Here is a 23,598-nt window from a genome sequence, read left to right as displayed (position 1 = left end):
AACTGCTTAGACCCTGGGTGCTGTCCTGTGCCGTCCCAGGGCAGCAGGGGTTTCAGGATGTCAGGCAGGATGTTTTTATTTGGCCTTGCCATTGGCATTTGGAACTTCCCAGCCAGGGATCGAACCCTCGCCATAGCAGTGACCCAAGCTGCTGCAGTGACAATGCTGGATCCTTAACCCACTGAGCTACGACAGAACTCCCAGGCAGGACTATTGAGCAGCCTCCTTCCCCAGGACTCAACCCACACTTAGATAATGAAGGGGAGCCAGGCGCTTTCCTCATTTGGTACGGAAGATGACAAAACTGCATAATGAAAAAGGTAAACTATTTCCATTTTAGGAAGTAAAATCAGAAATCTGGCTTTGGCAAAAGCTCTCTGACAGGGATTCCTATGCTCATGGAAAAGAAAAGTGCACTGCAGAGAAATCAGTCTCTTGGACGGCTTATTTATTCTTGGTGAGAAGCCAGTCTCCGCCAAGGTCCCAAGTTCAAGGCCAATGCCTACTGACAAAGACCTCTTTTTCTTTTCTCTAAAAGAAAGGCAGGGGTGTACAAAATTAAGCCTAGGATTTTGAGAGGTAGCACGTAAATTAAAAGACTTGTAGAAACAGGAGACGAAACAGAAACACAACACAATTTCTCTTCTTTTCCTGCTCTTCTCTCTTTCTCCTTTCAGGTTTAGTTAGATGCCAAGTGCAAGAGGAAGGGGGAGAATATGATATTGAGGCTGATGTGTAAAAACCCAATCACCGAAATGGATCAGAAAATTCTCAACCAACACAAAACTGACCAATGAGAGCCAAACTCCCCTGCCGTGTTCCGCCTCTGTCAGCAGCCACGCCTTCCTTATTCCCTCCTTCTCTTCTCTCACTTGAGAAGGCAAATCTGCAGATTATTAAAAGCAACACTAAAAGGAGTTCCCTGGTGGCTCAGTGGGTTAAGGACCTGGCGCTGTCAGTGCTGTGGCTCAGGTCACTGCCATAGTGTGGGTTCAGTCCCTGGCCTGGGAACTACCGAATGCTGTGGGTGCTGCCACAGACAGGTAAATAAATCAAAACTACATGTTTGTGGTCTCTTAAAGCTGATTTCAGGATCACACTCTAAGACAGAGATGTCTGAAGGAGTGCGAATGGAGCTGCCACCAGCTGCTTGCTCTGTCCTCTTCAGAAGAGAGAGGAGCCCAGATACAGGCATGAAACCCACCGGATGGACAGGCTGCTCTCAGCAAATATACATCAGAGCTGCACAGGGTGCGACGGGGAGCTGGGAGAATTCCGTCTAAGAATGACTGGTTTTATTGACCAAACCAGCACTTGGAAACAATTCAGAAAAGGCATTTTTTTACCAATAGAACTATCTTCCAGATCCTATTTCTTTCTTTCTTTCTTTCTTTTTTTTTTTTTTTTTATTTTCCCACTGTACAGCAAGGGGATCAAGTTATCCTTACATGTATACATTACAATTACATTTTTTCCCCCCACCCTTTGTTCTGTTGCCCAGATCCTATTTCTACTGCTTCTACAGGTTAAGGAAGAGACTCTAGCAAAAATACACCCAAAAGGAAGAAAGTCAGCCATGTCCTTAAATACATCACTAAGGCACACGGGGGTGCCACCTCTCCCGAGAGAGCTTCCGGGGAGCCGTGGGCAAGCCCTTTAACCCTCTCTGGACTGGACAAACCTCGAAAACCCTTCCAGTTCTAACATCTTAGGGGGTCAAACTCAGTCCAAGGCTATCAACCAAAAGCAAGTGGGATGGTGAAGCAGCCAACAGACTGGTGAAGGTGGCCACTCTAGCGGCTGGTTGTAACCAACAGGATGCTTTAACTGTGTCAGACCAAAGACAAGGATTTAACACGGGTGCTTATTCTCAGTGATCGGAACTACTTTCTGTACTCCACCCCCCCCCATTTTTTTTTTTTTTTTTTTTGCGAGTTTTCTCACACCATGGGGGTGGTTTTCCTTGTGTTGGGTAAGAAGCATTACACCAGATTCCAGCCGAGGAGGAGGGAGGGCTGGAGGAATGAGGCCACGAGGCCGCAGGGGTAGATGGAATGTAGGAAGCTTGACAAAGCTGTAGCAGGAACAGGGGCAGCCACGGCCTCCAGGTGCCCCTGGACCCTGGGAAAATCAGCCATGACTCATGTCCTTTCCGAGCTTCCTGGGCAAGAGTTTAAGGCAGATAAAAAGCTCCTAGGGTCCTACCTTTGTTATTCATTTACTTTAAAGGAAGGTGCATCTTTAAGACAACAACTTGTGTTTTGAGGCCTAGTGTTGGGTCTTTGACAGCCCAGGGTTAGGAAAAGTGCCCCTGTCATTCCGGGCACATTTCCTGAGCACCACTGGGGCTCTTAAAACCCTGGGCTGGTGTCTTGCACAGACACGTCCACCCAAACTGTGAACATAAAGGTTGCAAAGGGTTAAGGGCTAGTTAACACCTCCAGCCCTGGCAGGAAGGAAGGAGGCAGTGTATGTTGAGCTAAATTGAGCGGAGTCCAAATCCTGAGTTCCACCACCGCCTTTGCCTTTGGCCAGCCTGACCTCTGATCTGAGCCTTGGTCCCACGTCCACACAACGAGGTTAGCGCAATGATCTCCAAAGGCTTCATTTAATAAGGTTCTACTGGAAGCTGCTGTTTCCACAACTTCCGAGTGAACTCTGTATTTGAGAAGAGATGGTCCCTGGCTCATGAAGTGGGCAGCAGGCTGCCAAGAGCTGTGCTCACAGGGGCTCACTGCCATCCCGGGAAACATCTGGGCCCAAGACGTGGTTATGCTGTCAAGTGACACCACCACTTCAATAACTTTTCAGAAATCTCCTGCCACCAGGAATTCTTTTTTTTTTTCCCCTCTTTATAGTCGCACCTGCAGCAGATGGCAGTTCCCGGGCTAGGGGTTAAACTGGAGCTGCAGCTTGCAGCAACACGGGATCCTTAACCCCCTGAGCGAGACCAGGGATCAAACCTGAATCTCACAGACACTACGTCAGGTTCTGAACCTCCTGTGCCACAACGGGAACTCCACGAATTCTTTTGGTTTTGTTTTCATCTTCCCAAAGGCTCTAGGACCCAGGCTTTCCACAGCCCTGGCAGCTGATAGAACCGCTGGGCTCACCCTGGGTGCTACCCACCCTTTATTACCCACTGCCCCCAGGTGTTCTGCTTCCTTCTCATCTACTTTTCACCTGAGTGACCCAAGAAAAAAATGTAGCTCATTACAACCAGCTCTGGGCAGCTTATTTTCAACGACTCAGTTGCAGGAGGGGGGAGTCACTTTGAACACCTATGGGTCAGACCCTGTCCCAGGCTCTTTATGTACTTACTCTAATTCGATCCAGGATAAGGAGACTGATAAGGAGACTTGGAGAGGTTCCCTAACGTGTTCAAGGCCAAACAGCTTACAAGTGACAAAGGCAAAAATAAATACTTGAACACAGGTTTATATCGCAAAGTCAGTACTGGGTTTTGTTTTGATTTGTTTTTTTCGGCTGCCCTGCAGCATGCGGTTCCCAGGCCAGGGATCAGATCTGAGCCACAGATGCAACCTATACTGCTGCAGCTGTGTGGCAGTACCATCCCATTTAGCCCAGATCCTTTAAGCCGGGCCAGGGATGACACTTGCCTCCAGGTGCTGCAGAGACCCCACCGATCCCGCTGTGCCATAGCCAGCGGGAACTTCTGTACTGGGTTTTTATTTTTTATTTTATTTTATTTTGTTGTCGTTTTAGGGCCAAACCCGAGGCATATGGAAGTTCCCAGGCTAGGGATCCAATCGGAGCTGTAGCTGCCGGCCTACACCACAGCCACAGCAACTCGGGATCCTGGCTGTGTCTGCGACCTACACCACAGCTCACAGCCACACCAGATCCTTAACCCACTGAGCGAGACCAGGGATCGAACCCACATCCTCATGGATCCTAGTCGGGTTCATTAACCGCTGAGCCACGAAGGGACCTCAGAGGAGTTCTCAGAGGAGGGACCTTGAAAGGGTGGACAGTGTACTGTGTGACAAATGCACAGTAAAACCTACTGCTTTGAGCAGCAGCAGCAATGATAGGATGACAGCTGTTTTCAGAGAGGACAATGGTGTCACTTTTCCGTGCTGTTCCTGAAGCTACCCTTGGGGCAAGTGAAGGGCAGATGCAAGCAGGCAGACTTCGGGCTGCCCTAAGAAAGAACCCACCAGCACCCGGACCAGGTCCACAAAGGAATGCACTATGGACCCATCCAAGACTGAATTCTTTGGTTCTGCCAAATTCACATTAGGTAAAAGAAGAAATGGGAGGTCTCTCGTGGCGCAGTGGGTTAAGGATCCAGTGTTGTCACTGCAGCGGCCCGGGTTCCACCCTTGGCCCGGGAAACCCCACATGCCCTAGGTGCCGCCAAAAAAAGAGAAGTGGGTAAAAATAAAAAGTCTGCTGGGCCACTTTGCTGTATAGCAGAAATTGGCACACCATGTGGATCCACTATACTTTAATAAAAAACACATAAAAAGGAGTTCCTGTCGTGGCGCAGTGGTTAACGAATCCGACTAGGAACCATGAGGTTGCGGGTTCGGTCCCTGCCCTTGCTCAGTGGGTTAACGATCCGGCGTTGCCGTGAGCTGTGGTGTAGGTTGCAGACGCGGCTCGGATCCCGCGTTGCTGTGGCTCTGGCGTAGGCCGGTGGCTACAGCTCCGATTCAACCCCTAGCCTGGGAACCTCCATATGCCGCGGGAGCGGCCCAAGAAATAGCAACAACAACAACAACAAAAGACAAAAAGACAAAAGACAAAAAAAAAAAAAAAAAAAAAAAAAACACATAAAAAGTCAGCTGAGGTTTAGTTTAATGAGACTGGTCCTCTCTGAGTGCAGCTGTGTTCACTGAATTCATCCTGCGGCTGTGTACTCAGCTGGACTAGAAAATGAATACCAGCAAAATATTTGTTTCTCTCATTCCCCTGTGGTTTCTGTGAGGCTGGAACAATTGATGGCTCTTTGAACATCAGAGGAATTATCCAACTGAAGCTCCACGTCGGGCCCACTCTGAAATAGTCTTACTTCTTTTTTTTTAGTCTTTTCTAGGGCCATACCCACAGCATATGGAGGTTCCCAGGCTAGAGGGTCTAATCAGAGCTGTAGCTGCTGTCCCATGCCACAGCCACAGCAATGTAGGATCTGAGCCGCGTCTGCGACCTACACCACAGCTCACGGCAATGCCGGATCCTTAACCCACTGAGTGAGGCCAGGGATCAAACTCAAAACCTTATGGTTCCTAGTCGGGTTCGTTAACCACGAAGCCACGATGGGAACTCCTGGAATATGCTCACTTATTACTTGGTCTTAGGATCAGGGTACCTGGCTCCATCTGTCCAGATATCAACTACTTTCGAAAAATATCTCCTTGGGAGTTCCCGTCGTGGCTCTGTGGTTAACGAATCCGACTAGGAACCATGAGGTTGCGGGTTCAATCCCTGGCCTCGCTCAGTGGGTTAAGGATCCGGCGTTGCCGTGAGCTGTGGTGTAGGTCGCAGACGCGACTTGGATCCTGCATTGCTGTGGCTCTGGCCTAGACTGGTGGCTACAGCTCCGATTGGACCCCTAGCCTGGGAACCTCCATATGCCGCAGGTGCCGCCCTAGAAAAGGCAAAAAGACAAAAAATAAATAAATAAATAAAAATATCGTCTAGTTGACTTGATGATAATCCTTTGAAGCCAGGAATCAATTGTACAACCATATACTACAATCAGTTTCATATATGAACTCAATCCCACCTGCCAATAGCCATTTTCCTTTTTCTGATGGGTCACTATATTATACACCAAATTATGTTTACCCCTTGTCCATGGGAAAGGCTCTTTCTTCTGTAGACCCTCGTATCTAGGTCCAGCTATTGCGGTAAATACTTGCCCCACGAATGGCCAAACATTGAAAAGGTATAGAGTTCAACAGTGCCGTCCGATTAAGCAATACCAACGTGACATCAATGACTTCCATTCAATTATTTCAAGTCACAGAGACTGGCTCCTGGACCTACTGCTCCCATCAAGGAGATAATTAGGACAGGACCCATTCTCATTTTGACAGGCTAATCTCTGGATAATCGGGATACCTATTTCGGGAATAGATGTGGTTCTAAACGGGAACTCTCCCGAAAGCCCAGTTTGTGATGCTCAAACCGGATGGTGCATATGCAAGTGTCTGAATCAGCAAACTCAAGCATCTCATCTTTCAGAATCCCCACCAGCATCAAACCCCGGCCCCTTAAGAGAGCTCGACAAGCCTCAGCTAAAGGAAGAACTGTTGACAGGTAACGCAGCTTGTGTTCTTTCTCTAAGTGGCTGCTCCAGTTCTAACCTATGTTTTAAATTTGTTTGCAGGCAGAGATTTTTATTTACCCACATGAAAATGCCTAAAATAGGCAGTGCTATAATTAGCTCTAGCGAGGTCACTTCCCAAAGTTGTTACTGTTTTTGTCATGTCTTTCTCTGTCTTTAATAAACTCTTCCCTTCTTTTGTCCCAGAACAGGCTTCTGGCTCACATGTCTTTTACTGTAAAGAAAAGTCCCCTGGCTGCCTGCCATCAGTTTCTCTCCCCACTGCCATTTTAAATAAAGCTTCCCTGATGGTCCCAATTTCTTCTAAAACCAAAGCAGATGCCAAAAACTGCCGGTTCATGTCTCAAGAACCGGCAGTTGTCTTACGACCCAACGGTAGTAAGCTAGACTTTGTGCAGTCACGAGGCCTGGGTTTACCCATCACCCACTGATAAGCACTCACAAACCCTAGCATCTCAGACCGGTCCTGGGGGGGTGGGGATGGGGGGTGGTCACACCAAGCAGCTGCCAAAGGTTGAGGTTGTGTTTTTCAATGCCTATTCCCATGGCAGATAAACCCATTTTGAACGGAGGGCCCCAAATTCTCTTTGACTTTGCTGGTTCTGCAAAATTACATTACTTTTTCTGCATTAGCTAATACTGATACTATTTGCAGCAGGAAGTGGTATGGAGGGTTCACAAGCCAGGCTGTCTTCCTGTCGCCCAGCTATTTACAAAAAGGCAGGTTCTTTCTCTAATACTTCTTTTTTTTTTTTTTTTTTTTTTCTTTTCTGGCTGCCCCAGGGCATATGGAGTTCCTGGGCCAGGGATCAGATCTGAGGCCCAGTTGTGACCTAAGCCGCAGCTGCGGCATCAAGGATCCTTAACCCATTGTTGTCAGGAGGGGGGGGAGGTCGAACTTGCACCGATTCTGTTAGGCCACATTGGGAACTCTGTCTTTCTCTACTACTTAAAGCATTCGTCACAGGACTAGCTCTTGGGCTCCTTCGCAGGGAGTAAATGAATCAAATGGATTCTCCCCAATCTCTCAAAGCTGTATAATTTCACATTCACAAGCTGAAGGAGTTGTAGAAATAGTCAGAGTCCATATTAAAGCCACACACCAGATGATAGAACTTAGCCACAGAGTTAAAGATTTTAGAGCCAATGTGGCCCCAAGAGGCTAGGCTCCCTTTGGTTAATCCAAAAGGTTTCCTTTCAACCTTGGAAAGGAAAACCACCACTTCTCCCTATTTGCCCTTAGACACTTACTGCCAAAAACAAAAACCCCAAAAACTGGATTTGGACCAGTATCAAATGTGCCATGGAGGGAGTTCCCATTGTGGCGCAGCAGAAATGAATCTGACTCGTAACCATGAGGTTGCGGGTTCGATCCCTGGCCTCGCTCAGTGGGTTAAGGATTCAGCGTTGCGGTGGCTATGGTATAGCCTGGAAGCTACAGTTCTGATGCTACCCCTAACTTGGGAATCTCCATATGCCGCGGGCGAGGCCCTAAAAAACCAACAAAACAAAACAAAACAGAAAACCAAATGTGTCATGGATCGAGGGAACACTGGAACACCAGATGAGGCACAAAGCATGGTGTATACACTCCTGAAGCCAGATGCACAGATGTGCCCGGTGGCAAGGTGGCAAACACCAGGTGGCCACATTCATGAAAGCAGTAAGGGTCACCCAGGCACAGGCACACACCTCCCTCAGCCAAAAGGCACAGGCCCTCTGAGTTTAGCCATCCTGTCTTTCCAAGTGACTTACTCATCAGTTATGGATTGGAAAATATCCAGCTCACAACAACATTCTGCATAAAACTTGTGTTCGAAGATTTTTTCTGTTTTTTTTTTTTAAACTTGTCTCTCTGCTCCCGGACTTAACCCAGTGATTCTCTCTTGCACAGGGTTACCCTTGGTCTCCTAGGCTGATCCTGAGTAGGTTATACATCTTGGATGTTGAGCCAAGATATTTTGGACATGAGTTTAAAACACTTCACGTTAAACTACCCAGTCCATAAATTGGTTGAATTCACAGGGATTGGACCAGATGTTTCCCCACTCTTAGCTCTGAGAGATTCTCTAATTGCGCTGTGTATAAAACAGACCAAAGGAACAAACTTCGAAGAGAAACAGGTTACTAGGTAAAGGGCTCATTAGTTTTCCTCCAGGTTTATAAATCGGGCTAAGCCATAATAGATGAACCATGTGGAAAAGGACAGCCACAGCTACAAAGTCAGATGGAGAAACATACCATGAGAGACAGAAGGGAGAGAAACAGCCTCTGCTTGAGGTTTTTAATACTGAAAGGACAGCACTTCTCTGTCTGCCCTTCCTCCTTGGCTGGGAGCCTATTGGAGGACAAGAGTAACAATACCCCCTCCTGGGTGGGTCACACTTTCACTTTTAGGAAGGATTTCCCCCTAAATTCTTTCATTCTAATCTGCAACCCTGTAAGAGATCACAATTCCATCTTCTGAATCAGCGTGTCCACGGGGATGGCTCTAACTCCTGAGAATCATCAGTTCTCAACACCCCCAGATTCATCAGAAACCCCAGTTTCTTTTTTTTTTCTAACTTCCACATGCTTCTGAGAGGAACCAGATCAGGGCCCACAGGCGGCATGGAAGGGAGCGGGAGAGGCGAGTGAGGGGTGTCCCTGGAGGAGGATGGATGAAACCATTAATGAAGGGTAGAGGGGAGCATCAAAGCTTACTCTTGAGGTCAGAAGGTGACATAAGGCAAACTTTTGAGATTTGACCTTCTACTTTGGGGAAAGCCCGACCAGAAAGGGGCTTTTCTACCATCAGAATGTCCAGAGAGTGCCCACCTGTAGCCAGGAAGAGCCTTTCCTCCTGGCCCAAGAGCCCACAGAGGTCAAGAAGGAGCTCCACTCCCACCAGAAAATGGGGTGCCATCTGTCACCCAGAGGGTCCCAGCCCACCCGAGAGGTCATCCACCAAGACAACCAAGCTCCAAGGGATTGCCCAAGAAGGCGATGGTGCAGACCAGACCTGTCACCTGGACCTCCCGAAGGTGCTGGGGAACGAAGGGAGTCCCCTCCCCGCCCACGCGGACAGAGCTCATTGCCTACCTGGAGCTCGCCCTCAGTGCGGTGCAGTCCCAGGCGCCGAAGCCCCACTGCTAAGTCGTTGACACACAAGCCGCCGTCGCGGTTGACGTCGAGAGTCTGGAAGAGGCTCCACAGGCGCAGCTGGTGGTCCGGGCCCCCGCAGACGGCGCCGCCGCACGGGTCTACAGACGCCGGCGACGAGGCGGACGAAGAGGCGGTGGCGGCGGCGTCCGGCGGCGGGGAAGCCACGCAGCGGCACAACACACTGCTCACCATCGGGCGCGAGGCAAGGGCAACGGGCCGGCGGGGAGAGCACGAAAGATACGCGGGTGTCCCCAGACACTGAGCGCGGGTTCAGGGATGCCGGCAAGCTGGCCGGATGGGCGGCTTCCGGGAGCCCGGCCCCGCCTCTTGCCGCCTGGATGGTCACGCCCCTAGGCACGACGCCCGCCACTCATAGACCCGGACGGCCACCTAGAGAGGCGGAGCCTCCCCAAGAACTGCCCACGCGGCCCTGGACTTACCCAGATCAATGGAGAGGGCGGGGCGATCTCTGCTCAGCCAGGGGCCGATTCAAACTGAGGGAGGTGGGGATTGGCTGGGTCCGGCCGAGAGAGGAAGTCACGCTGTGATAGGCACAAGTCTTGTGATTGGCAGGCAGAAGGCCCCGTGTCATATTTCCATTGAGAAACGTGGTTTAGATGAAGGAATCGTAAAGATTGGAGGAGCTGTCCTATTCGTAGAGATTGTAATATCCGGTGAGAAGTAGGATTTACGTGAGGAGCAACTGTGAGATGCGCTTGCAAGGCAGAATTTGCGCACCTGGATGGAATTAAAAATTAATTGGCCAACATCTCAAGGCCGCAAGCACTAGAGATCCTCAGGAGGCCGAGTTTTGGTAATCTAACTCCCTAAACCACAAATAAAAGAGCTGAATTTAACGGCGCAAAACTCGTAAAACTGATGATTGAACGACATGACTATTTTCCAATGGAAATGAATTAAGGCTAGGTTGGGTGGCGCGCTCTGTAGCGACAGACACGCCTTTAGACCAATCATCAGGCCAATTTCAGTAAATAGGCGGGCCCTTGGTTGAATGACAGATGGAAAGAACCAGTGAGCGACGTAATCTGTGAGCCTCGGCCAACCGGGAGGGTGGGTCCCCTGGAGAAGCTCTGGGAGGCGGGAAGAGGGGAAGTGGGCGGATCTCCGCACATCCCGGCGGAAGAGGCAGATTCAGGAAGCCATTACGCAGCTGGCTGGCAGCGGCCGAGCGAGTCGGAGCTGGGCCCTACGCAGTTTGCGTAACGAGGGGGGTTACCAAAGGCCTGGTGCTTGGCCTTGGACAAGCCCAGCCTATCCTCTGTAGGAGGGGGTGGGTGAGGAGCGAGGCTAAGGGAGAAGAGAAGGGGAATTTGGGCGGGTAGGGGATTATAATTTATTTAAAAGGCGGGGTGGGGAGAGGCCATGGCTGTCCCAGCCAAGAAGAGGAAGATGAACTTCTCTGAGCGAGAGGTGGAGATCATCGTGGAGGAGTTGGAATTGAAGAAGCACCTGCTGGTGAACCACTTCAACGCCGGGGTCCCTCTGGCTGCCAAGAGCGCAGCGTGGCATGGCATCCTGAGAAGGGTCAATGCCGTGGCCACCTGCCGCAGGGAGCTGCCCGAGGTCAAGAAAAAGTGGTCTGATCTCAAGACCGAGGTCCGTCGCAAGGTTGCCCAGGTCCGGGCGGCTGTGGAGGGTGGTGAGGCCCCAGGGCCCACTGAGGACGACGGAGCCGGTGGGCCTGGGACAGGTGGTGGCAGTGGCGGTGGTGGCCCAGCTGTAGCCCCCGTACTGCTCACCCCCATGCAACAACGCATCTGCAACCTCCTGGGCGAGGCCACCATCATCAGCCTGCCCAGTACCACAGAGATCCACCCCGTGGCCCTTGGACCCACAGCCACTGCAGCCGCAGCCACAGTCACCCTGACACAGAGTGAGTGACCTCTCCCGCCCAGTCTGGCGAGCCTAAATGGGAAGGGCCAGCAAGAGCTGGGGCAGCCCAGGGAAGGTTGGCTGCCAAGGGTCAAAGGTCAGATGGGAGCCTTGGAAGACCACGAGGCCTTCTAAGAGCTCCGCAAGCAGAAACGATCTTGTTTTTTCTGGGACTTCCTCAGCATGCAGTCTGGACTTCTGACAGGCTGGCTTGCTCTCCACTGTGTGGCCACCATTCGTGTCCATGACTGAACTATGTGGTCCTTGAAGACAGAGACCCTGTTTGTATCCTCACAGGACTTATCACAGGGCCTGGCACACCGTGGGCAGGCAGGACACATTTGTTGAACCAATAGGTGGATGGACATCGATTCTGGACAAAGACATTCCAGTTTCCAGGGTGGTGAGCATCCATCGGGCACTGCTGAGGAGCCTCATGGTTCCTGGTGTTATTCTGCTCCTCTGGTCACGCCTCAAACCTTAGCGCGATTCTGTGCCAGACCCTGTGCTCGGCGCTGGGATTACCAAGGTGTCTAAGAGATGGGCCAGTTATATTCTAGTAGGTCAGATAAGACACATATGTCGATAATGGCACTGTCAGTTGGGAGGCCCTAAGAGCTCAGAAGAGAAAGGGGGCTTCTTGGTGGGGGTGGAAGCACACAGTAGATGTTGGCATTAAAAAAGGGGTGGAGAAGACTCACCTTTTCCTACAGGCTTTTTTTTTTTTTTTTTTTTGTCTCTTTGCCATTTTTTGGGCCGCTCCCGTGGCATATGGAGGTTCCCAGGCTAGGAGTTGAGTTGGAGCTGTAGCCGCTGGCCTATGCCAGAGCCACAGCAACACGGGATCTGAAGCGCATCTGCAACCTACACCACAGCTCACGGCAATGCCGGATCCTTCACCCACTGAGCAAGGCCAGGGATCGAACCCACAAACTCATGGTTCCTAGTCGGACTCGTTAACCTACTGAGCCACGATGGGAACTCCTTCCTACAGGCTTGAAGGCCCAAACAGCCCAGCTAGAATGCCTTCAAGCCTACGAAGCACAACGAAATTGGTTGGTTGGACTTTTTCGTTCAGTTTGCATGGATGACTGTTTACTGCTCTTTGTGATGGGCTGGGAACCGCATTGGTCAGTGATTCTCAGTGGGGCTTGAGGGAACTGGCTGTATGTGTGCCATCTGCCCCCAGTGTCGTATTTCTCAAGGACGTTGAGGTGGAAAAGGGGAGTGCGCACTGGTCTAGATCAGTTGCTGTTGTGGAACGGAAGGCCCTTTAGGTATTCCATTGGCCAAGGTGATTGAGGAGCCAGGAGGCCTTTCTTGGGTGCTTTAGCTGCTGGCTTCCCACTCCTGCTTCCTTTCGCCTTGGCCGTAAGAGACATGGAAGTCAAGAAAGCACCAAGGGTGGTGAGACCAGTGTGGCTGCAAACCGCTACCATCGAGGGTCCCACCCAGGATGCCTGCCGTGTGCTGGCACTTCGGGGGGCATGTGACCTTTCCTTCATTAGCCAGAAGCAGCCCGGTGGGTGATTATGAGCACATTGGCCTCTGGTACTGGGGAGACCTGGCTTTGCTGCCTGGACCTGCCGAATGAGCTGTGTGACCTTAGGCGAGTCCCTCCGTGTTTCTGTCTAACTCCTCCTCTTTGAGAATGCAGGTGATACTACCTTCCTCTTGGTGTCATTATGGGGATTCATGGAGCTAATGAATGCAAAGGGTTAGCACAATGCCTGGCACATGGGAGGTCCTCTACGTGTTTTGGTTTTTTTTTTTGTTTGTTTTTTGCAAGTCCTAGCATTAGTATGTCTGCTTTTGCCAGATCTGGGACTGGTCCTTTGGTTATTAAGTGGATTAAGATTCTACGGAGTTCCCATTGTGGCTCAGTGGGTTAAGAACTTGACCAGTATCCATGAGGATGTGGGTTCGATCCCTGGCCTCACTCAGTGGGTCAAGGATCCCTCGTTGCTGCAAGTCTCTGCAGAGATTGCAGATGTGGCTTGGATTTGGCGTTGCTGTGGCTGTGGTGTAAGCTGGCAGCTCTGATTTGACCTTCAGCCTGCAAACTTTCATATGCCTCCCTATAAAAAGACCCCCCCCCAAAAATTTTTTTTAAACCCCTTAGATTCTAGACTTATACATAAAGGGCTATAAAGCCAGGGGAGGCCTGAATTCCCCAGAGCAGGGCGTGATGGCCTCCTGCCCCTCCCACGTGGCCAGCCTCACTCTTTCTAGAAAGTGACCTGCTACTGCCTTTGCTCTTCCCCACAGTCCCGGCAGAGACCACCTACCACACGCTGGAGGAGGGAGTGGTGGAGTACTGCACGGCTGAGGCGCCCCCGCCCCTGCCGCCCGAGGCCCCCGTGGAGGTGATGGCCCCGCACGCTGACGCCTCGGTCAAGCCACAGGCGCTCAAGAGCCGCATAGCCCTCAACTCCGCCAAGCTGATCCAGGAGCAGCGGGTCACCAACCTGCACGTGAAGGAGATCGCCCAGCACCTGGAGCAGCAGAACGACCTGCTGCAGATGATCCGCCGCTCCCAGGAGGTCCAGGCCTGCGCCCAGGAGCGCCAGGCTCAGGCCATGGAGGGCACCCAGGCGGCCCTGAGCGTCCTCATCCAGGTCCTCCGGCCCATGATCAAAGATTTCCGCCGCTACCTGCAAAGCAACATGCCCACCCCTGCCACTGCCTCTGACCCTGGACAGGTGGCCCAGAACGGGCAGCCTGACGGCGTCATCCAGTGAGGGCCGGGGTCCAGCCAGCCTTCCACCGGGAGTGGATGACACGCCGTGGTCTCGCAAGTGGGTCGTGTGGGTGGCCTCAGGCTGGGACCCGCCCCGTGGACAGCTCCCAATGCGATAGACATTTAGGGGTCCACTGTTTCTGAGGCTGGAAGGAGACTGGGCAGAAGAATGGGTTGGGTTCCTAGGACTCAAACTCTCTTACCCCTGCCCCTTGAACTGTCCTGCGAAGAGCCTGAAGATTGGCTAGGTGGGTGGGGGTCGGGCGGCTGGTGATGGGACCCAAGTTGGCATGCGCCAGGGCCTGTGACGTGACCCAGACTCAGACCAGGACCACTGCAAGGAACGGTCTCTCCCTAGCGGGGGGTGGGGAGGGATGGGGTCTCACAGCCGGGCGTCTGCGCTGAAACACCCCCTCCATCGAGGTGCCATCTTCCGGAGTAAGCTAATGTCAGTAGTGCTGGCGGTAGCACCATAATATCTCCTTCCTCCCTCGGGAGGCAGACCGCCGTGTGGGCCTGAGGAGGAAACCCCACCCTTTCCTCCTTGTCACTGTGCCTCAGTTCTCAGGGGACTCTAGTTAGCGCCATGCTCTCCACCCACCCAGCGCGCCTGGGCACAGCAGGGGCCCCTGCATGACACCCAGGCTGCGGCCCATCAGGAATGCTGGGTGTGGTGGGGACAGCTTGGCCGCCGTCTGGTCTTCCACTGCGACCCCGGGCAGCCCTTTGGTGGTCTGTCCCAACGGCTTTTGACTCAGGTCAAGCATCAGGCTTTGGGTGCTGTCAATTTTCTTTGCTGTCCCACAGCAGCGGCTCTGAGGCGACCTGTGGGCTCCTTCCAGAAGGCTTGCTTCAAGCCAGTGGTATTTATTCGGTGCATGAACCTGCTCTGGGAAGGCCTCCAGGACTTCGGAGGGCCGCTCTGGCCACGCCCTTCCTCCTTTCCACTCTGCTGCCTGGGTGTTTCCCAAACTCAGCGCAGAGAAACACCTGCTCAGCATCCTCCCCCCCGTGACTCCCTTCTCACCGTGTTCGGCGCCTCGTGTTTGTGTTCTCGGGAGAAGGCCTGGTTGGCCCTGATGGGTGCGTTGAGGGAGTTGGAGACCTACGAAGTGGGACCTTGGACTTTTGTGCTTGGGGAGCAGACCAGTCTTGGGTGCTGACAGAGGTGGTGTTCCCTGTTCCGTCTTGACACTTTCTCCCCATTTGTAGAGACTTTACCCAAGTGGCATTTGTCTGTTTTGTTTGCAGAGCAGCCACAGTCCCCAATCATTTCCTGCTTGCCTTTCCTTTTTCCTTTTTTTTCTTTCTTTCTTTTTTCTTTTTTTCTTTTTTTTTTTTGGCTTTTTAGGGCCGCACCTGCCCATATGGAGGTTCCCAGGCTTGGGGACTAATTGGAGCTGCAGCTGCCGGCCTACACCACAGCCCCAGCCACACGGGATCCAAGCCGCGTCTGCAACCTACACCACAGCTCACGGCAATGCCGGATCCTTAACCCAGTGAGCGAGGCCAGGGATCGAACCTGCAACCTCATGGTTCCTAGTTGGATTCATTTCTGCTGCGCCATGATGGGAACTCATCCCGCTTGCCATTTTGCTGCCAAGGCCTTGGCCTCCCGTGACCGATGGTTACAACTCAAGGCTCCAGAGCTCAGCTAAACCACGAGGTGCTGCCCTTCTGGGCACGTTTAGAATCGCCCACCTCCGCTCTTGCATTTATGGGACGATGCCCCCAAAGACAGTTGGGTGGTGACTGCCATACTACCAACCTCTCCGTGGGGGGCCGAGGGCAGTGCCAGCTGCAGAGCATTGGAGAGGAATCAGACTGGTAAGGGAGCCGGGTGGCAGAAGGAAAGCTCTCAGCGTGGCTGGGAAGCGGCAGCCTGGGCGCCCTCCCTCCGTGGAGCCTGGTGGCCCCAGCGGGGTGGCTTCGGGGACTTCCTGAGGGTTTGTACCTTGGTTTGGTTTTTCTCCGGGGTTGGCAATCTGAGCCAATGTTGTGTCTGTTCCAATTGCGTGTAACGAGGAAGTTTGGATCATTTCAACGGACTGGTTCTTTCCAGGTCATAATTTTAAATTAAAGAAATATCACGTTTTTAAATATACATGTCTGTGTCTGCATTGGTTATATGGAGAAGAGATACCAGCTGGCAGAGAGCAAGGGCTGGCAAAGCTGCCCCCCCACCTGTCTTTGTAAAGTTTTATTGGAACCCAGCCATACCCCTTCATTTACCTAATGTCTGGCTTGTTTTTCTGCTACAATAGCAGAGTTGAGTAGTTGTGACAGAGACCTCTGTCCCACAAGCCAAAGTATTTACTCCCTGGCCCCTTCCAGAAAAGTCTGCCTCTCCCTGGTTCAGAGCAGTGTTTCAGACTCTGGGTGAGAATTACTTGGGGTTTTTGTTAAATATAACCAGTCCCTGGCCTTACCCAAAACCTAGAAGAGACTCCTGACTCTGAGAATATGTGTTGTAAACAAGTTCTCTGAGTGACTCTGATTATTTTCTTTTTCCTTTTTTTTTTTTTTTTTTTTTTTTGATTTTTAGGGCTGCGCCTGCAGGATATGGAAGTTCCCAGCCTAGGAGTGGAATCAGAGCTAACAGCTGCCGGCCTGTACCACAGCAGGCCACAGCAATGCCAGATCAGAACTATTTCTATGACCTACACTGCTGCTCATGGTAACGCTGGATCCTCAACCTACTGAATGAGTCCAGGGATCGAACCCACATCCTCATGGATACTAGTCAGGTTCATTACTACTGAGCCAACATAGGAACTCCGACTCTGATATTTTCTGAAGGTTAAGGATGTTGGATCAGACACTGGAAGACTTCCACTCAGCTGGCATCAGGATAATGCCCCAGGAAGGGCTGGTTCTCGGGCATGTCTGCTCAACAGTTGAGAAGTCCTGCCAAGCAGAGATTCTCACTTGAAACGGGTCTTCATTCAGGAGGGAGCCCAACCTTTCTGGATACAGTTATCACTCTCTCTAGTAGTCAGTAATAATAAAAACTGATCCTTATCGAGCCCATACTCTGTCCAGGTCTTAGAAGCATGGCCTTATTGACTTCTTGCCACAGCCCCATGAATTAGGTACTGATGCTGTTCTCAGTTTATAGAGGAGGCCACTGAGGGTCAGAGAGGTTAAACAAGTTGCCCTAAGTCACACAGCTGCCTTATACTCTGGGGTGGCCTATACTCTCTCTCTCTTTTTTTTTTTCTAAATCCTTTTAGGGCCGCACCCATGGCATATGAAGGTTCCCAGGCTAGGGGTTGAATTGGAGCTGTAACCGCCCGCCTATGCCGCAGCCACAGCAACACGAGATCCATGCCGTGTCTGTAATCGACACCACAGCTCACGGCAACGCCGGATCCTTAACCCACTGAGCAAGCCCAGGGATCGTGCCCACATCCTCAGTGATGCTAGTCAGGTTTGTTAACCACGGAGCCACAAAGGGAACTCCTGGCCTATACGTGTTGAACTGCTGTTCTTAACTCTTGACTACTCTGACCTTGCTGCCTGTGAGGTGTAAGAGGACTTAGAGATCATTTGAGCCTGATCTTGAGCTTCGAGTTCAAACAAGGAGACCCAGGAGGCAGCCTGTGTTCTGCTTCTTCTTGGCACGTGGAGGGAAACACAGTGACCTCTCTGTAAGCTTTGGACTTATTTATATAGAGAGAAAGGGTGGTTTAGCAGAATTAAATCTCTTGGTGCAGAAACGGTCACTTAAATGGGAGGGATTTGTTTGAAATCCTTCCTGAAAGGTAGAGTTTTATGTAAGTGAAATCCTCCAAGCTGCTTACACATACTACTTCAAGTGATGAAACACTACATGTTAAACCATTTTGGTGGAAGTCTTTCAAAAACATTCCCTTTGTGAGCTGGATGTTACGCAGCTGTTTTTTGTTGGTTTTTATGGCTGCATGCGTGGCACACGGAAGTTCCCAGACCAGGGATCGAATCTAACGGATACCGCGCTCACCTAGGGATCAAACCCACATCTCTGCAGTGACCCAAGCGCTGAGTCGGATTCTTTTTTTGTTTTGTCTTTTTAGGACTGCACCTGTGGCGTATGGAGGTTCCCAGGCTAGGGGTTAAATCGGAGCTACAGCCTCAAGCACAGCCACTCAGGATCCAAGCCAAGTCTTCAACCTACACCACAGCTCATGGCAATGCGGGATCCCCAACTCACTGAGTGAGGTCAGGGATCGAACCTACGTCCTCATGGATACTAGTCAGGTTTGTTAACTTCTGAGCCACAATGGGAACGTCTGCAGTTGGATTCTTGATCTATTGCACCACAGTGGGAGCTCCCCCAGCTGTTTCTTATTCAATAGAGTTTGCACAGCAGTGGTTCCCTGAGGGAAGCCCCTGGGCTCAGGCCAGGGCGTGAGATTGGCTCCACCCCTTACTCATGGTCTCACTTCAGTTTTCTGGGCTTCAGTTTTCTCAATTCTTTTTTGTTGTTCTTGTTTTGTTTTGTTTTTGCTTGTTAGGGCCACACCCAAAGCATATGGAGGTTCCCAGGCTAGGGGGCTAATCGGAGCTACAGCTGTCGGCCTACACCACAGCCACAGCAACGCAGGATCTCAGCTGCACAGCTCATGGCAATGCCGGATCCTTAACCCACTGAGTGAGGCCAGGGATCAAACCCGCAACCTCATGGTTCCTGATCGGATTCGTTTCCACTGCGCAACGACGGGAACTCCAAATCTTCTCAGTTCTGACGGGGGAGAGCAGGGAGGAAGCGGGATGGCCGGGAGTTTGGGGTTGGTAGATTTCAAACGAATACATTTAGAATGGAAAAGCTATGAGGTCGTATCATACAGCACAGGGAACTATATCCAATCTTTTGGGATAGAACATGATGGAAGATAACATGAGAAAAAGAATGCATATATAGGAGTTCTTTTTTTTTTTTTTTTTGTCTTTTTTTTTGCTATTTCTTGGGCCGCTCCCACGGCATATGGAGGTTCCCAGGCTAGGGGTCGAATCGGAGCTGTAGCCACCGGCCTACGCCAGAGCCACAGCAACACAGGATCCGAGCCTCGTCTGCAACCTACACCACAGCTCACGGCAACGCCGGATCATTAACCCACTGAGCAAGGGCAGGGACCGAACCTGCAACCTCATGGTTCCTAGTTGGATTCGTTAACCACTGCACCACGACGGGAACTCCCTATATAGGAGTTCTAATTGTGGCTCAGTGGTAATGCATCCGACTAGCATCCATGAGGACATGGGTTCAATCCCTGGCCTCATTCAGTAGGTTAAGGATCTGGCATTGCCATGAGCTGGGGTGTAGGTCGCAGATGTGCCTCAGATCTGGTGTTGCTGTGGCTGCGGCGCAGGCTGGCAGCTATAGCTCCAATTTGACCCCTAGCCTGGGAAACTCCACATGCCATGCATGTGGCCCTAAAAAGACAAAAAAAAAAAAAAAAGAATGTGTATATATATGTGTGGGTCACTATGCTATACAGCAGAAATCAACACAGCACTGTAAATTAACTATACCTAAAAAAAAGAAAATAAAATGGGCATGATGAATAATATAGTCCCCACTTGACAAAGCTGTGACAAGGTGTTAGGCATTTATCGAGCACTTACTATGTCCAGACACTGTACTAAGCACTGTATATATTAACTCATTTCATGAGATCATGTATGAGACAGCACATGCCTGAGACATACATAGCATGTGTCCAAAAAACATAGGCTGCTGGAGTTCCCGTTGTGGCTCAGAGGAAATAAATCTGCCTGGTATCCATGAGGATGCAGGTTTGATCCCTCCAAATGCAGAACCTCCATATGCCTTGAGAGTGCAGCCCTAAAAAAAGACAGCAGGAGTTCCTGCCGTGGCTCAGTGGTTAACGAATCTGACTAGGAACCATGAGGTTGCGGGTTTGATCCCTGGCCTTGCTCAGTGGGTTAAGGATCTGGCGTTGCTGTGAGCTGTGGTGTAGGTCGCAGATGCCGCTCGGATCTGACGTAGGCCGGTGTCTACAGCTCCAATTTGACCCCTAGCCTGGGAACCTCCATATGCTGCAGGAAAGTGGCCCTAGAAAAAGGCAAAAAAAAAAAAAAAAAAAACCAAAAACAAAAACAGGGGCCGCTATCATTACTGTTACTGATACTCCAGAGGGATAACTTTTCGATTAGCGTCTTTTCTTGAAATCACTATGGGAGCCTGGTCAAAAGTGGCCTGAGCAGGACCGAAAAAGATGTGAGCCTGGAGCAGCGAGTAGGAAGGACTGAACGTAGAGTGAGGCCTGGGAACCAAGGCCAAGTACAGGGAAGAGCTGGGAAGCTCTGAAAGAGGCAGGTTGAGCAAGTTGTCAGGAGCTGGGATGCCACATGTCCCAGTTGTCTTTAGGACAATAAGCCCCAGCAAGAGTAACAGTCAAGCCTTTAATCACTCAGCGTGATGATGTAAAGCAAGAGGAGAAATTGCCTGCTCCCTCACTGTTCCACTTTTCCCCATGGGACCGTGCCAGGCAGGGTCAGAGGTGTTACCAATGAGGACTCATTTCGCCGTTGCCGGAAAGCCCCTGCTTTGTGGACTTGCGTGTGTGCTGGGGGGATGAGAGCGGGAAGGGCCAGGAGTGGGAAAGTACTGATTCAGAGCAAAGCGTCTTCCCCTCCTCCTGATAAGAAGGTCTTGGCAGAGGCCTCTGGGGAAGGCTTCCATCCCCAGACCCCTGTAAAGAGGCCTCTGCATGGAAGCACCTCGGCTAGGAGTGCAGCTGAGAAATGGTCTATGATGGGGCCTGAATCATTACACCAGAGAACTGGGGCCAGGAGCTGGTCACCTCACAAGCACGACTCAGGTCTTTGGCGTCAGCCTGCTTCTTACTTATTGGCCATATGCCCTGGCATGGGCGCATGGAATCTTCCAAGCCTTGGCTTCGTCATCTAAAAATTCTTCTTGGGGTTCCCATCGTGGCTCAGTGGTAACGAACCCGACTAGTGTTCAAGAGGATGCAGGTTCGATCCCCAGCCTTGCTCAGTGGGTTAAGGATCCGGCGTTGCCCTAAGCTGTGGTGCAGGTCGCAGGTGTGACTCAGATCCTGCGTGGCTGTGGCTGTGGTGGGGGGCGGCGATTCGACCCCTAGCCTGGGAACCTCCCTATGCCACAGGTGTGGCCCTAAAAAAGACATGCATAAATAAATAAATAAGTAAATAAATAAATAAAATTCTCTTCTAAGGAGGTTGATGCAAGAAGTTAACAAGTTAATGCTCAGAGAAGACTTAGCACAGGACTGGGCACAACAGTTGGTCCTTAGTAATGGTAACGGTTTCAGTGAGCTATTGCTGTATAACAAACCACCCCAAACTTTTTTTTTTTTTTTTGGTCTTTTTTCCATTTCTTGGGCCGCTCCCACAGCCTATGGAGGTTCCCAGGCTAGGGGTCGAATCGGAGCTGTAGCCGCCAGCCTACACCACAGTCACAGCAACGTGGGATCCGAGCCGCATCTGCGACCTACACCATAGCTCACGGCAACACCGGATCCCTGACCCACTGAGCAAGGCCAGGGATGGAACCCGCAACCTCATGGTTCCTAGTCGGATTCATTCACCACTGAGCCACGATGGGAACTCCAAACCACCCCAAAACTCAGAGGCTTAAAACAATAATCGTTTATTTGCTCATGATTTCGCAGTATGAGCAGGGCCCAAAGGGAGCAGCTTGTCCCTGCTTCTCAGTGTCAGCTGTGGCAGTTCTACTGGGTCTGGAGGATCCACTCCAAGATGGCACCCTCAAGCCTCGCAAGCTGCTGCTACACGAGGGCTGGGTACTCACTAGATCTGTCACCTGGGGCCAGGGGTGGGGTGGGCATCTCAGTTCTCTACCGGGCCTCTCCAAGCAGCTGCTTGGGCTCCCTCACAGCATGGTGGCTGGGGCTCTGAGAACGCGTGCAAACGGTCAGTCCTCTCAAAGGTTAGGCTTGGATCCGGTACAGCATGGCTTTGACATTGGTCTTTTTAGGGCTGCGCCTGTGGCATATGGAGGCTCCCAGGCTAGGGGTCTATCGGAGCTGTAGCTGCCGGCCTGCGCCACAGCCACAGCAATGTCAGATCCTTAACCCACTGAGCAAGGCCAGGGATCGAACCCACCACCTCATGGTTCCTAATTGGATTTGTTAACCACTGAGCCTTGACGGGAACTTCAGGAAATATTTTTTTTAAAAGAGAGACAGATATAAAAAAAAAAAAAAAAGAGAGAGAGAGAGATTAGAAGAAAATCTTGGGCAGGACTGGGGTCACGCTGACTTCTTTTTCTCTGGAAATCTGTGCACATTAGAAAGAGACCTGGGGGAGTTCCCGTCGTGGCGCAGTGCTTAACGAATCCGACTAGGAACCATGAGGTTGCGGGTTCGGTCCCTGCCCTTGCTCAGTGGGTTAACGATCCGGCGTTGCCGTGAGCTGTGGTGTAGGTTGCAGACTCGGCTCGTATCCCGCGTTTCTGTGGCTCTGGCGTAGGCCGGAGACTACAGCTCCGATTGGACCCCTAGCCTGGAAACCCCCATATGCCATGGGAATGGCCCAAGAAATAGCAAAAGACAAAAAAAAAAGAAAGAAAGAAAGAAAGAGATCTTGGGCCTGGGAGGGGCCCCATCTGTGCAGATCCATTTGGAAATTTCCCTGGAAAAGACTTCTTAACTCTGGGAGAAATTCTAGACAACTGGCTGGGGCCTCGTGGGGGTGGCAAGGTGGTTACTGAAAGAAACAGGCAGGGACAAACCCATTCTTTTGGTTCAAGAGGATGAGCTAAACTTGGCATGGTGTTTCCAAAGCGTGATGGGGTTCTCAAAATGGACTTTCCAGTGCCGGAGGCCCCGAGGCTGAGCTGGAATGTGCTGGTTCTCTGCTGAATCATGCGTCACCTTCTCTGCCCCACCCTTCCCCTGGCCACCTCCTGGGCAGCTCTCAGGAACCCAGCCTGGATGCCACGTTCTCAAGAGGCTCTCCCCTACCTCCTCCCCCTCTCCCCCAGCCCAGGCAGGCTCTCCCCTGCTGTGCCCTCTCGTAGCTCCCAAGGGGAGCATCATACAACATGGTAGCCCTTAGCCTCATCCGGAGTGGACTCGCTTCTTTTCCAGCTGATCCCTCACTGGGACCCTCTTGGCTTCAGCAACCTCGTCCACTTTGTTCTCACCAAGAGCCTGACTCTGCGAGGGGCTCTGGTCAGGAGAGAGTAGGCTGTTGTGGAGGTGGTTGTAGGAGCCCCAGTAAAGGATGGTAGAGAGAGAGGTTAATCTCGGGGATGTTGGGAAATCACAGTAAGTTAATAATTGCTCAAGAAAAAGCCATCAGAACGAGGCAGGCCTGCTTGACTAGTGGAGGCAATGGGTCGATGGAGGCATTGGGTCGATGGAGGCATTGGGTCAGGGATGGAATGAGGCCTGCATTCAGATTCAGACCCAGGGCAGGAGTTGAGGACAGCCCTTCTGCTGATTTGAATGCACACCTTACTGGATACTAAGGAGGAGCTACTACTGGAAGA

At 51.4% G+C, this 23,598-nt stretch overlaps 3 protein-coding genes across 12 annotated transcripts in view; 1 reads left to right on the top strand and 2 right to left on the bottom strand.

The window, feature by feature from the left end:
* Positions 1-23,598, bottom strand: part of STXBP1 (syntaxin binding protein 1) — a 775,650-nt gene that overhangs the window by 351,123 nt on the left and 400,929 nt on the right. The gene's annotated exons all lie outside the window — the stretch shown is intronic.
* Positions 1-23,598, bottom strand: part of SLC25A25 (solute carrier family 25 member 25) — a 60,839-nt gene that overhangs the window by 35,575 nt on the left and 1,666 nt on the right. For 2 of the 9 annotated variants that reach the window (XM_084960416.1, XM_084960627.1), the window contains exons 3-4: positions 13,822-14,007; positions 9,398-10,198 (exon numbers count right to left, since the gene is read on the bottom strand). In XM_084960416.1, coding sequence (XP_084816542.1) covers positions 9,398-9,652 — 255 coding nt within the window. In that variant the 5' untranslated portion in view covers positions 9,653-10,198; positions 13,822-14,007. 9 annotated transcript variants of the gene reach the window in all.
* NAIF1 (nuclear apoptosis inducing factor 1) lies at positions 10,615-16,195 on the top strand. Of its 2 annotated transcripts, none has more exons than XM_003480616.5 (2): positions 10,615-11,354; positions 13,622-16,195. In XM_003480616.5, the coding sequence occupies exons 1-2, from the start codon at positions 10,844-10,846 to the stop codon at positions 14,092-14,094; spliced, it is 984 nt and encodes a 327-aa protein (XP_003480664.3). In that variant the 5' UTR covers positions 10,615-10,843; the 3' UTR covers positions 14,095-16,195. The 2 variants fall into 2 exon arrangements, with proteins under 2 accessions (XP_003480664.3, XP_084854355.1); XM_084998229.1 differs by having other exon boundaries at positions 10,615-11,882.

The sequence above is a fragment of the Sus scrofa genome, chromosome 1, assembly GCF_054392235.1.
Source record: "Sus scrofa isolate SSC_HxYL_T2T_F1_AM1 chromosome 1, Sscrofa_HxYL_maternal_Yorkshire_Landrace_v2.0, whole genome shotgun sequence".
Lineage (NCBI taxonomy): Eukaryota > Metazoa > Chordata > Mammalia > Artiodactyla > Suidae > Sus > Sus scrofa.
Note: the sequence above shows the minus strand (reverse complement) of the source record. Positions and strands in the feature narration are given on the sequence as shown.